This window comes from Mustela erminea, chromosome 3 (genome assembly GCF_009829155.1).
Source record: "Mustela erminea isolate mMusErm1 chromosome 3, mMusErm1.Pri, whole genome shotgun sequence".
Classification (NCBI taxonomy): Eukaryota; Metazoa; Chordata; class Mammalia; order Carnivora; family Mustelidae; genus Mustela; species Mustela erminea.
In genome coordinates, this window is record NC_045616.1 from 114249708 (window position 1) to 114264176 (window position 14469).

Below are 14469 nucleotides of genomic sequence, written 5' to 3' on the forward strand. Positions count from 1 at the left end.
AACAAATGGAAAAAATACGAATATTTCTGGAGTAGATAAATGAATGAGATAAACTGTAACTTGTAAGATCAATTACTGGCCCTTACGGCAGAGATAATCACACCATTTATTCAACAGCTACTTGATGAAGGAAGATGATGTGCAAGACAGAGGTCCTCAAACTTCAGTGAGCATGTAAGAATTACTAGGGAGGCACGCCTGGTTAAGCGTCTGCCTTCAGCTCAGGTCATGATTCTGGAGTCCCTGGATCAAGGCCCACACTGGGCTCTCTGCTCAGTGGGGAATCTGCTTCTTCCTCTGCTCCTCACCCCACTCCACGCTCTCTCTCTCTCTCTCAAATAAACAAAATTTAAAAAAAGAAATAAAGAAATCACCTAGAGAATATACACATGAGTACTGAACTCCATTGTGACAAGTAGCCCATAAAAAGTGATTCTATTATAGGATCGACAGCACCAAAATCCAGTATGTTCACAGGTCCCCATAATATAAAGTTATCTTTGCATTTAATATTATAGCAACAATTCTCATGTGCTACCAGATTTGTCCTTTACTTCAACCAGGCTTTTAATAATCACTTACTTGCTTCACAGACCTAGTACATCTCAAATGTTTGCTAAAATCCCATTCCTCTGGGTAGTCATGTCAACTTTCAAATTTTCACAAAAGGTTAAGATATACACACACATATACACAGTACTTTCCTTAAGAGATTTTGCCTGTTTTAAAAAATCTTTACTGCCAGGCAACCCTCTCAGGTCCCCACCCTCTTTGGGAGCTTTGTACTATTATCACTCAATAAACTTGACTTTGCTGCCCACCAAAAAAAAAAAAAAAAAAAAAAAAATTCACTGCCTTCCTCCTCCATTACTCTTGTTTTTGTTTTTGCCCCTCCCTTCCTTCTCTCCATGATTTTTGAGTTCCGCTGAGAACTGGAACTCCTCCTGACCCGGGATTATCTTCTCAGCACAGGACAGGTCAAGTCAGCTTGAATGACAGGCTTTAACTATTGATACTTGATTCTTCCTGAAGAGAAACATTTACCAATACACAGATCCTATAATAACATTTCTTTCTAAATCCTCAAAGGTCAGCTTTATATGCTTCTTGGTAAAAAGTTCATGCTGGTGGTAAACAATAAATTTTTATTTATTTATATTCTTAAAATGGAGTAACTTGTGTTGTTTATTTAATGCATGCTTATTTTAAGAAAAAAGTGGGGAATCAGAAAAATAGGTGAAAGGGACTAAGAGGTAAAACTTCCAGTTATAAGCCACGGGGATAAAAAGTACAGCACAGGGAATACAATCAATAATAGTAACTTTGTATGTTGACAGTTAGTAAGCATTATCATGGTAAGAAATGAGTAACATATAGAATTGTCAAATGACTATATTAAACATCTGAAACTTATACAACACTGAATGTCAACTATAGGTCAAAAAAGTGTATAAATAAAAATTAGTCAATAATCACATCCTATATCAGTCCAAACTTCTCTGTATGAACATATTTTCACATAGGTTTTTAACTTAAAAGGAAACATCACTGACTATAGCTTGCTGGAAAGGGAAAACATATCTTGTGTGTCTCCTCTCTTGTCAAAACTCACATGGAGGGGCACCTGGGTGGCTCAGTGGGTTAAAGCCTCTGCTTTCGGCTCAGGTCATGATCTCAGGGTCCTGGGATCGAGCCCCGCATCAGGCTCTCTGCTCAGTGGGGAGCCTGCTTCCTCCCCTCTCTCTCTCTGCCTGCCTCTCTGACTACTTATGATCTCTGTCTGTCAAATAAATAAATAAAATCTTTAAAAAAAAAAAACTCACATGGAACACTTCTGTGACCCGATGTGTAGGAGTTTCCCCCCACACCCAGCACTTCCAACTCTATAGCAGACACCAGCTGCTGTCCTGCAACTTAGCTCAATTTGGACATGATTCACCTGAAGATAGCGTCAGATCCTACAAATTAAAGGCTCGGTGCCACCAGACTGGCCCCAATGCCACCCCTACTACTTCAGATGCTAATTGCAAGTCCAGGTTACCAGTTTATTCTAAAGACTGTAACTCTGGCAATAGGCAGAAGGGATGCATAGGACAAGGTACATGGGAAGGAGCACTGAGCTTCCATGCCCCCTGGGCGTGTCACCCTCTTTGCAACTCTACATGTTCACTAAGTGTGGAAGCTCTCTGAGTCTTCAATGTAGGTTTCAGTACATAAGCATGACTGGTCAAATCACTGGTCACAAGTGATTAATTCAACCTCCAGCCCCTGTCCCCTTCCCGGAGGTGGGGGGAGGGTAGGGTGGCACTGAAAGCTCCAAACTCTGACAACCAGACCTCATCTTTAGAGGCTTTCCAAAAAAAATCACCTCATGTGTGGCTGAAAGGGACTTGTTTTAAATAACAAAGTATACCCTTATCTCTTATTAGGCAATTCCAAGGGTTTTAAGATCTCTCTGCCAGGAACTGACAAAAACCAAATACGTATCTCTTATTATAAGCCATATTATCACACCTCTTTATTTTTTTTATTTTTTATTTTTTTTTAAAGATTTTATTTATTTATTTGACTGACAGAGGTCACAAGTAGTCAGAGAAGCAGGCAGAGAGAGAGGAGGAAGCAGGCTCCCTGCCGAGCAGAGAGCCTGATGTGGGGCTCAATCCCAGGACTCTGGGATCATGACCTGAGCTGAAGGCAGAGGCTTAACCCACTGAGCCACCCAGGTGCCCCTATCACACCTCTTTAATTCATTTAACATTACAGGCATTTTTTTCCCTGTCAATATTAAGATTTATCTTTCTTTTTAATGACTGCATAATATGCTACCATGTAAAAATGGCAAAATTGTTTAAAGTAATACCCTCTGTTGAACATTATTTCTAATGTCCAAAATTATGGATGCTGCAACACATTTTTATATATATCTGTACACATCTCTAGTAACTTCCTTAAAATAAATGACTAAAGAGAATCAGAGGTTTAGCTGTGCTGTCCAATATGGTATGCACTAGCCACATGTGACTATTTAAATTAGAGGAAATAAAAAATTTTTAAATTCAGTTCCTCAATTTTACTAGTCACATTTCAAATGCTCCAGCTCATGACTATTAAAACATGATAGCTGATGGCCAGTAGCTACCATATTGAACAGAGTAGACATAGAACATTCCCGTCATTGCAGAAGGTTCTATTGATGGCCCTGGCCTAAAGAAACATCCATATAAAAATTTGACACCTGTATCCCACAGAAATGACACAGCACTTTAAACTCTCAAAATTAGTACATGCACTTCTAGTCCTCTCATTGTTGACATCAGATAAATATCCAAGACATAGTGCTTTAATTTGCATTAAAGGATTATTAGTGGGGGGCGCCTGGGTGGCTCAGTTAGTTGAACCTCCGACTCTTGGTTTCAGCTCAGGTTATGATCTTAGGGTCATGAGACTGATTCCCCACGTGGGGCTCCACATTCAGCATGGAGTCCACTTGATGACTCTTTCCTTTTGCCCCTACCTGCTTGGGTGTGTGTGTGTTTATGTACGCATCCACTCTCTTTACCTCTCCCCCCAAAATAAAGAAATAAATCTCAAAAAAAAAATTACTAGTGAGGCTGAAAGTCTTCACATTTTTGGCCATTTGTGTTTATTTTATTGTTGCTGATTATCTCAATTTTGTCCTATTTTAAAAGAATCAAAGGTATCCTGTTTCAGATGGCCTATAAAACCAAAACACATGTGCAGTGAAGAGACATTTCTTCATCTGTTCTGCTTGCTTTCTAAAAATTTCACAAGATATTTATCAAAACAGCATAAAAATATCTCATAGAGTAGAACCACAATTAGGTAAAGGCAGTCTGTACTCTTGGGGGTTGTTTCCTTAGTGGAGTTAATATAACAATGGCTAATACCACAGTACATTGTTTCACAGCATACTGTTTCACAACAATAAGAGATACTGTTATAAATTTTCAAATTAAGCTATGATAAACAGAGGTTTATATACAAATATAAAATGTTTATATTTGAAACGAGATTTACACTAAAGTTTGGAACAGAAAAAACCAACCTATCAGGAAAGAGAACAGTGGGCCCTTGGGTTGGTAGGGCTGGAAGAATGGAATGAGTGGTGAAGCACAAAGGGAGGTTCTGGAATGATGGAGATGTTGTGGATCCTGATAAGGGTGAGTTACACAGGTGCATATGGTAGTCAAGACTCCCTGAACTGTACACAGAACTTGAACAGTTTCACTATATATAAGTTATATCTTAATTTTTAAAAGGAAGAAAAAAGTTTAAAAGGCATTGTGCTATTTAGAATATTCAATTTATAGGTAATAAAATTACTTTAAATATTTATAGAACTTAAAATATGATTCCTGACCAGGGGGCACAAAGTTTTTACTAAACTGGGAAATGGGAAGCTGAGCCAAACCACACAACCGTCAAACCAATGGCACTGTAGAAAATTCAGTATCAGGGCAAAATATATTAAAAAATATAAAATATATTAAGTATTAAGTATCAGAAAAACAAGCTAACATTTTAACACAGACATTTAATGTTTCTAAAAAGTCTGCACAAGTGAAATCAAAGCTGAACCAAACGCTTCCTGGAAAATCACCTCCCTAATTATCAAATAGTATATGATTTAATTTTCTGAGCCATTTCTGCTGAGGTAGTTTATGAAACTGACTCATTTTTGCCTTTTATTCTTCTCTTCTGATGGCACACATTAGCACAAAAGCTAATACATGCATGTTAAAACTAACAGACTTACAGACTTTGAAAATGAAAAATGCCTAAGGAGAGACAAGATGCTCCTCTCCATGTCACATTACCTCCCCACTCCCACTGTTAATATTGCACATTAGTATCTTGGCCCATTACCCAAATAGCATACCCTGTTTTGTAAGTGAGTTCTTCAGAAGCCTAAGCTACAGATCTCATTCAAGTTCTTTGAGACAAGCTCAGATATTATGGTAACTCTTCAGATGACCTTGCCTATGAGATGAGAAGGAAGGGTATGTGGGCGGATACCAAGACTTCTCTCTTCAAAAGTGAAGGCTTGGGCGCCTGGGTGGCTCAGTGGGTTAAGCCACTACCTTAGCTCAGGTCATGATCTCAGGGTCCTGGGATCGAGTCCCACATCGGGCTCCTTGTCCAGCAGGGAGCCTGCTTCCTCCTCTCTCTCTCTGCCTGCCTCTCTGCCTGCTTGTGATCTCTCTCTGTCAATAAATAAATAAAATCTTTAAAAAAAAAAAAAAAAAAAAAGTGAAGGCTTACCCAGTTAAGAATGTGGCTCAGGGGCAAAGAAGCAGGAAAGTGTACATTTTATTAGTGTACCTACTTTGTAGAAAGAACTATTTTTGCTATTAAATTCTACATTATACTTTAGATTAAAACAGATCTGAGTTTGAGAATCAGTTCTACCATTTATTAGATGTGGGATCTTAGGCAAGTTACTTAGTTTTGTTCTCCAGTGGGGAATGCTAAAAGTATGTCTCAAGGCTGTGTTGTGAAGAATACATGAAAACAGAAATAATTTTTTAAGCTCAGTGGCTGGTACACTATAGGTGCTAACAAAAATAACTACTATCACACAATTCTGTTCCTCAAGGATGTTATATAAATAACACAGGCCCCAGTCATTGCCCTTTGCAACCAAACTACCACTAGGATATTCAGGTAGTCATTTATTGCTATCAAAGAATTAACACAAATAGGCAGCATATCATAACTCTAAAGTCTCACCAGAAAATGTCCCTTACAAGAATTTCAGCCTGTAATGGTTCAGCCAACCATCAGTAAAGTCATTTTTTTTTTTTTTTTTAAGGGCTGGGGCTGCAGAGAGGGATGGAGAGAGAGGGAGAATCTTAAACCAAGATTGGGCTCCAAGCCCAATTTGGAGCCTCAGCAGGGCTTGATCTCACCACCCTGATATCATGACCTGAGCCAAAATCAAGAGACAGACGCTTAAATACTGAGCCACCCAGGTGCCCCAAAAGGTCATTTTTTTTTTTTTTTAAGCTAGAAGGTATATATGGGTGTTAGAAAACAAAATTATATAAAACAGACATAAGAACTTAAAGCTGACCAAAAAGAAAAAAAAAAAGAGAAGAAATGTTTGTTAAGCAGAGACTGAATGCTTCCCTGCCATACTACTGATTTATCTGAGTTCCACCACTACTAAAGTGAAATGGACACAGATGGGCACATAACTCTTCACCATAGATATGACCCAATCTATGATACTGTAGAAACCACATTTATTCAATTTAAAAAGCAGTTTATGTTGCAGATCGTGCACAATAAATATTTACCTGTTTCTCCTCATCTGGCATGTTTTTTTCCAGTTCTATTAGGTATTCTTCATCAAGTTCAGAAGAATTCACATTATCATCAGGTTTGTTCTCAACCTTGTCTGCTCCTGGCTCCTCCTCCTCAAATGAGGCACTAAGGTCATGAAAACACTCCTCTTCTCCCTGGTCTTCCTGGGAATGAGACTCAACATCCTTGAGCAGCTTGCTCTGTAGATGGTGATCTCTGGTACTGGAAACTGGAGGGGTAGCACACTCTGCTTCCTGGGGATCTGTAATTTTCAAACCATTGAAGAGATCCTCTGGAGCCCCACAGTTTTCTGACTTCTCCCCCATGCTGTGTCAGTGAGGAAGGTGAAGCTGAAGCTCTGGGAAAAAAGAAAATATGTTAGGTAATGGTGCTCATGCAAATATCCACCACTTTCCAAATGTCTGCCTTATGCCACTTAGCTTTTAAGATATCTACGTTAGTATTAACAGTTTTCATACAAGTGAAAATCCCCTTCAGATTTCTTTCAATTAGTAAAAACAGATAAATATTAATGTAGGTTTTTCATAAAAGCTAAGTAGTATAACTCCACCTTTTGAAAAGGGGGACGGTGCATGTGGATGACCTTTGCTTTAGGCCATTTTCAGCTTAGGAAAGGCTTGACAGGATGCTCAACTTTCAGACAGCAAGGGAAACCTGTATTTGAAAAAAAATCCTATCTATTACACATAAACTTCTGCATCAAAACCCAAAATACACCCTAATTTTCTTTCACCAAAATTCATTATAAAACGTGGCTCTTCCTCGTTCCACCGCTTGAATTTTGTCCCCGTAGCAAAAAAGAGGATAAGCTAAAACAGTGGCGAGAAAATGAAACAGCCCTAACCTTTATTCAGAATTAAGAGCCAGATTCTAAGTAAAAAAAAGAAAAAAATGCCGGCCTGCCTTTTCAGACCGTATGAAGCTCAAGTGTAAGTTTTCGATGGGGCTCAAAACGCAATCGGTGCCCAGTGATCATCAACTTCACTCAAATGTGTGCTGTAGAACCAACGCAGGTTATAGTGGGAGGAGAATTCTGGCGCAGCTGATCCTACTCAGGATCCCCGTGGGGGTCAGACTCAGACACTGAAAGGGTGGTTCTCAACCCTGACTAGACAACATAACACTTGGACGCTTTAGCAAGTACTGCTGCCCGCACCTTATTCTCCACAGATTCTGATTTGTTCTTCTGGCCTAGGCCCAGAACACCTGTATTTTTAAAAAGACATCACAGGTGATTTTAATGTACAACCAATTGAAAACCACTGCTGCAGAAGCTGAGTCAGACCGTCGGCAGCCCCGCCCCTCGTCCCTCGGGTCGCAGCAAAATCACGCCAACGACCCCTTGTGTCGCGACAAGGGCCCGAATTCGTCCCAGCTCGTCCCAAGAAAACTTCAAACAGCAAGATCTTAATACTAAGATTTCGCCTCCACAGCAATGTTCTATTTCTCCCTGCCGCCAGGACTAGAGGAAGAACGCGAGTTTAAGGTCCCCAGAGTACGGAGGGGCCACCCTACGTTTCCCAACAGTTCGTCCTGTAACTGAGTCTCTCACAACCAAAGCGGACAAGCCCACGTAGCTACTCACAGCTCCCCAGTCCCTCTCGTCCTCACCTTCCCAGTCTCCGGGATCTTCTATTTCCGCTCAGTCAAGTGCACTTCCCTCGACACCAACCAATGGCGTCGTCGTTGGCAAAGCATTCTGGGAAGTGTAGTGGAAGTCTCCGGCAGAGAGCGCGTCGCTGTCGCGTTGTGTGACGTCAGTGTACGGACTGAAATGCCAGTGACGGTGGTCATCTTGAGTTACGGGGACACTCTGCATTACTCAGCACAGAAGAAAGAGACTGCCTCCATGCCGTTAACTTTTACTCCTTCACTGTGCTCTCTTATGCTAACAATGTATAGAGGAATCCTGAAGCATAAACCTTGTCCAAATAGTTTTTTCTTTAATGGTTCTCAAAGTGTGCCTTTCCAGTGGCCCATTACTAGATCAAAACAGTTTTCATCATAATACTAAGTTAATTGCTTTTCCACATCCCTTTCAAGAATACAGTGTTTTGCAGAGGCGGTGTCATGTGATCGCGCAATGTATTAAACGTAGAAGGAGCTATGAGAATCTAGCGGTCTTCTATTAAGCCAGATATTTGCATAAATGCAAAACAATGCCACTCTTCTCACTACTCGGATTTTTTGTTTTGGAAAATACAGTGATTTATAAAAAGAGTACGTTGGCATATAATAGGTGTATTGTTATATTAAAGTAATAAATATTAAATATTTTTCAGCTCTAACTTCTTCTTTCTTTTTTTTTTTTTAAGATTTTATTTTATTTATTTAACAGACACAAAGAGAGAGAGAGTGCCCACAAGTAGGCAGAGTGGCAAGCAGAGGGAGAAGGAGAAGATTTTCTGCTGAGCAGGGAGCCCCAAGCAGGGCTGGATCCCGGGACCCTGGGATCATGACCTGATCCGAAGGCAGATGCTTTATGGCGTCTTTTATGGCCACCCAGGCACCCCTCAGCTCTCACTTCTAATACAATGAATATTGATAAGTATAACACTCACACAAACAAAAGCTCTTTGTGGTCCTCACTAAAATTAAGAGAGTTAAGGGATCCTAGAACCAAAAGCCAACAGTTACCCGACGCATTCATTCAAGAAATGTTTGTTGAATCTTTAGACTCCATTAGATTCCCATGCTGGGAATATAGAACTGAAATATTGGTTGAGATAGCCAGATAGGTAATCAGCGATAACAGCAGAATAGTTTTCTGTAATTCACAGAACGTATTGTAGAGATAGCTGAGAGGAACTTTTTTCAGGAAGGATATCAAACATTTTTTTTAAAATTTATGTCTAAATGAGGTTATGCACACCCTTGCATTTTTGTGTAGGTCAAAACTTTCCATATACAAAAACCATTAAAAATATATCAGAATTTTGGAAACTTTTAATATTTAAAATTTTAAAAATATGGCAGGAACTTAAAAACTGTTCAATAGTTAGGTTTCTTATGACTTTTAAGAAGTCTGGTTAGGTGCTAAGAGATAGAAACTTCCAGTTATAAAATAAATAAGTCAGAGATGAAAAGTACAGGAAATATAGCTAAGGAAGTATAGGGAATATAGCTAATAATATTGTAATAATTTTGTATTGGTGATAGATAGGGGCTACAGTTATGTGGTGAGCACTAAATAATGTAAAGAATTGTCAAATCGCTATGTTGTACACCTGAAACTAATATAACATTGTATGTCAACTATACTTCAATAATAATAAAAAAATAAGTCCTGGGCGCCTGGGTGGCTCAGAGGGTTAAAGACTCTGCCTTCGGCTCAGGTCATGATCCCAGGGTCCTGGGTTCGAGCCCCGAGTCAGGCTCTCTGCTCCGCAGGGACCCTGCTTCCTCCCCTCTCTCTCTCTGCCTGCCTCTCTGCCTACTTGTGATTTCTCTCTCTCTGTCAAATAAATAAAATCTTAAAAAAAAATAAGTCCTGTTAATTAAATTCTGGTATAATAGAAAGGCTATGAATTTTGGAGCAAAATTGATAAGTAAATAAATAAAATAAACTTTACAATGTTGGCTTTTTTACTTTACTAGCTGTCCAACTTTAAATGATAATTCTAGTAACTAATATTTACTGATTGTGTGTTTATTAGGTGTAACATGCTGTAAAAACTGTTTTACGTGGATTATTTGATTATTTGAATTCTAATTCTGGCTCTGCCACTTGACTAGCTGTGTGACTTTGATGTAAATTACTTAATGCTTCTAAACTTTGATATATAAATTTGCCCCACATGTAAAAATTGGGTTAGGTAACAATGGTACCTTCCTCTTAAGTCTGGGAGAAATAAATGTTATAATCTAGAAGACAAGGTGCACAGGGCTTGACACATAGTGTTTAATGAATGTTAGAGACAATAACAATATGTGACAGGCCCTGTGACAGTAGCTGGTTATGGGAAACCTAATACGGCACTGCCCCACCCTCCCCATTCCGGGGAGCTCAGTGTCTATTGGGGGGAGGAGGAGATTGGGGATAAGATAAAAGCACTACTGAGCCTGAAGGAAGAAGCAATCCACACTCTATTTTTTTTTGTTTTTTAAACCATGAGGAGCCAACATCCAATTGGCCTAGTTTGGTAAGTCTTCACTAATAAGATATTTGAGTTATTTTGTGGGAAGAGTAATAGTTCATTAAGAGGAAAAAACCAGGGAAGGATGGGGGGACATCCTAAAAATCTCAGGAATATTTTTGGGACCGATACATAGTTGGATGTTGCTGAAGTATAGGAACACAAAGCAAACAAATTTTTACAAATGGAAGTTCACCCATCAGAGCCTGGAAACATGGAAATTTTGTCTTAGTGCTCATAGTCACTATGTAAAAGGAAAGAAATGTTTTCCATCTAGAGGGCTGTTCTGTTGTTATTTTCCCAGGGCAGAGACCATGTCTGTCTTGTTTCCAGTTGTACGGGTTCAGTGAACATCCTGTTATCACATGGGTGAGTGATTCTCTTTCAGAAATTTATGGCCAAAACATTGGGTAAGTCGGGGCTCTGATGAGCTGTATAAAAAGATTCTGAGACTTCTGGAATCATCTTATAGGATTATTGTAGGATTTAAATGGTATCATATCTTATCTAAAACACAAGTGAAGTGCTCAAGATAGAAAAAGATACTTTAATATTAACAGCCCTTAGTATGGATGGTAAGTTCTCAATAAACATTTGTGGTCATTGCATTACTATTATTAATGAAGTTCTCAGAGTATTAGCAATATTATGATCAATTACTAAGAGTACTGGTAATTTGATTAATGGCGTTACTCATGATAATCAATATTAATAGTGATAATATTTCTGAAGTTTTTATTTACACCCTGCAGACAGAGGATGGAGCCCCTATGTATGTTGAGGGAATGGAAGCTGCACATGAATGAATGAATGATGAATGAATGCTAGGCATCATATAAGACCTTTGTGTGTACAACAATGAACCAGGAGAATAGCAGAGGAAACATTTTCTCTTTGCTTTTCTTTCTGGAGCAGCTGGGTTCTTAGTGGCATAAGATGATACAAGGGAAGGAGTCTTATACACGCTGGCACAACAGAATTACTGTCCAATATAGTAGTTAAGGGTCTAGGCTTTGGAGTCAGACTTCCTTGGTCTGAATCTCTGCTCTCCCTCTTAGCAGCTGTGTGATCTGATTTTGGACAAGTCACTGAACCTTGATATCTATTTCATAAGATTTCATGAAGCTTATTTTTTTATTTGAAACAGTTTATTTATTTACTTATTTGAGAGACAGAGAATGATCAGAGGGGCAGAGGGAGAGGGAGAAACAGACTCTCTGCTGAGCAGGAGCCCGACATGGGGCTTGATCTGCAGACCCCAAGATCACGACCTGAGCTGAAGACAGACTCTTAACGGACTGAGCCACCCAGGCACCCCGGTTTCATGAAGCTTAAATGAAATAACAAACCTAAAGCACTTCCTACAAACCCTCATACAAACTTTAACACAAAATAAATTGCTTTGTGGAGAATCTGCAGGCAGAGATGGAAATCACTCCTGCTTCCCCTGTGACTTATGTATACATCGTGCTAAACTTTTGGAAAGCTCTGTGCATTTCCTCTCCCTGGAGCTAGAGATTTAAATCCATGCTTGACTGACTCAGTCTCTTCTGTGCCCAAAATGGATATATTCATACCATGGGGCTTACTGAGTGCAGCTTTAAAGATAAAGGTTTATGTCCTGGGATCCTCTGAGTCTGAACTCTATTCTCCACATCCCCCCAGAGTGGGGTGGGGGGGAACTTGCCAAAGCAAGGTCTGGCATCCAGGAATAGCCAGGGATGCCAAAAGAATTCCTTGAGGATGAGAGGTATTATAAAATACATAATTAAGATATAGATCACGTATTTGTATAGTGTTTCCAAAGTATACTATTGCCTTTGATTTTTTCCCAGTTCCAAACTTCAAACTGAGATTTTTGATAGGAAGCACAATCAAGAGCTAAATTCTGTGCATTTAAATTTCTGGGTTTCTGTTTTCCCTTAGATGAGCATGTCTAATAGCAATACAGTGTGAATCACATATGTAACTTTCTATTTTCTAGTAGCAGTATTGAAAACAGTAAAAGAAGGGAAGTTAATTTAAACAATATTTTCTTTAACCCAATGTATCTAAAACATTCTCATTTGAACATGTAATCAGTATAAAACTTAAGAGAATCTATTTGGTTTTTCATACTAAGTCTTTGGGATCATGGGAATATTTTACTCTCATAGCACATCTCAATTTGGACATTAGGATTTCATCAAAAATACTTGAATCAGAGTTCATAAAATTTACAGTTACATAGATTCACAAATCCATGTTTTTTTCAAATATACTTCCCAATGACTGAATCAAATATTCATCTTTAAATTTTATTAAAATTAAATAAAATGAGAAATTTAAGTCCATGGTTGTACTAGCCACATTTCAAATGCTCAACAGCCACGTGAAGCTAGGGTCTCCTGTATTAGGCTCAGACTTTGCAGAACATCAGCTAACTAACATTCATAGTGTCAGGGGCTGTGCTCATTATTTTACATTCGTAATTATAGGTAATCCTTACAATGACCCTGGCCCCCTTCACTGTTTTTTCTTGTAATCCTTTCACCATGCAGTAACCAGACTGATCTTCAAAAAGATGAATCCTGGGGTTCTTGTGTGGCTCAGTGAGTTAAGAGTCGAATTCTTGATTTTGGCTCAGGTCACGATCTCTCAGCCTGGCATGGGGTTTTGTGCTGGGCGTGGAGCCTGCTTGAGATTCTCTCTCTCCCTGCCTGCTCATGCTCTATCTCTCTCTTTCTCAAAACAAACAAACAAACACGAATCTTGTACAAGTCTTAATTGTTTGCCTTGACTTCTCGCTCTGATTAAAATAAAATCCAAAATTCCTTATCATGATTCATAAGTCCCATGAAATCTGGTCTCCACCCACTTCTCTGACCACCTCTTGTGGCCACTTTCACTTACTATACTACTTTCTGTTTTTTTGTCTTGAAAAGAGTCAAGGAACAGTATTTGTTTCACAACAGTATTTGTCCCATCTCCAAACCTTTGTACTCAAAATTCTCTCCATCTGAAGACATTAAAAGCCTTTCCCGTGGTTTGCTCGTTTTTTTTTTTTTTTCTTCAGGTCTTCCTTAATATCACTTAAGTAGCTTACTCTATTATGTCACCCTGTGCTTCTCCTTTATATCATTCATCTTGTCTGTAACAATCTTGAGTATTTACTTACTCCAGTATTATAACTCCCTTTACTAGACTGTCAGAACTACAAAAGATTTGGCTGTCTTTTTTTGCTATGAAATTCAGAGAGCCAAGCACAGTGGCTGGCACTCGGTAGGCAATCAAATATTGTATCAATGGATGACGTTTGGTAGTTATCATTATTACAAATAAGACTGAAGCTCAGAGAGGTTAAAAGTCTTCCCCAAGGTCACCCCACTAATAGAACAGAACAAGAACATGAGGCTGGGTCAAACCACAAAGTCTATGTTTTTCTAAAGAAGAAAGGGGGTGAGGAGATAGAATAAGCTTAACTGCAAAAAGGAGTGATTTTGAAGGTGATTTATATCTATAAAAATACATGTGGGTATATACTTGGCAGGAAAACTCTGTAGTTTTTTAGTGTCAAGCAAATGGCTCAGAGCCTGGCTAAAGATGAGGCCTTTAATACTTGTGATGGATGGATGAAGGTCCCATATAAAATGGAGACTGATTGTCTTGGAGTGAGTCATCCAGAAAACTGCCAAGGTAAGCATCCTGAACCCACTGGCCTGACTGCCCAACCCCCCTTTGCCCTCAGCCTTGGTCATTTGGACCAAGAGAGGGAATTTGTGCCCCAACCACAAATGGAATGACTGACCTCGCACATTTTTTCTCTCAGGACTCATCAGCTAGACCAAACAATTTTTTTCTGAGTTAGGAACCATACTTCCAACCTCATTGTGCTATATTAAATTTCAATGTCCACCTAAAAGCTGAAAGCACTGTATTCATGATGTACAAACCTTTCCAAGTTCAGAGAGCCAATTTTGATTCATCAGATGGCAAGGACAGGAGT

The 14469-nt window shown here is 39.1% G+C and overlaps 1 protein-coding gene across 4 annotated transcripts in view; it reads right to left on the minus strand.

Moving 5' to 3' along the window:
- The window catches only part of TTC1 (tetratricopeptide repeat domain 1), a 44967-nt gene extending 36908 nt beyond the window's left edge, over positions 1 to 8059 (minus strand). Inside the window, exons 1-2 of one of the 4 annotated variants that reach the window (XM_032337150.1) lie at positions 7960 to 8059; positions 6321 to 6685 (exon numbers count right to left, since the gene is read on the minus strand). In XM_032337150.1, coding sequence (XP_032193041.1) covers positions 6321 to 6653 — 333 coding nt within the window. In that variant the 5' untranslated portion in view covers positions 6654 to 6685; positions 7960 to 8059. Of the gene's footprint in view, positions 1 to 6320; positions 6686 to 7863 lie in introns of those variants that run through there. The other 3 variants (XM_032337149.1, XM_032337151.1, XM_032337148.1) reach the window with 3 other exon arrangements.
- Between the last annotated feature and the right edge of the window lie 6410 nt (positions 8060 to 14469).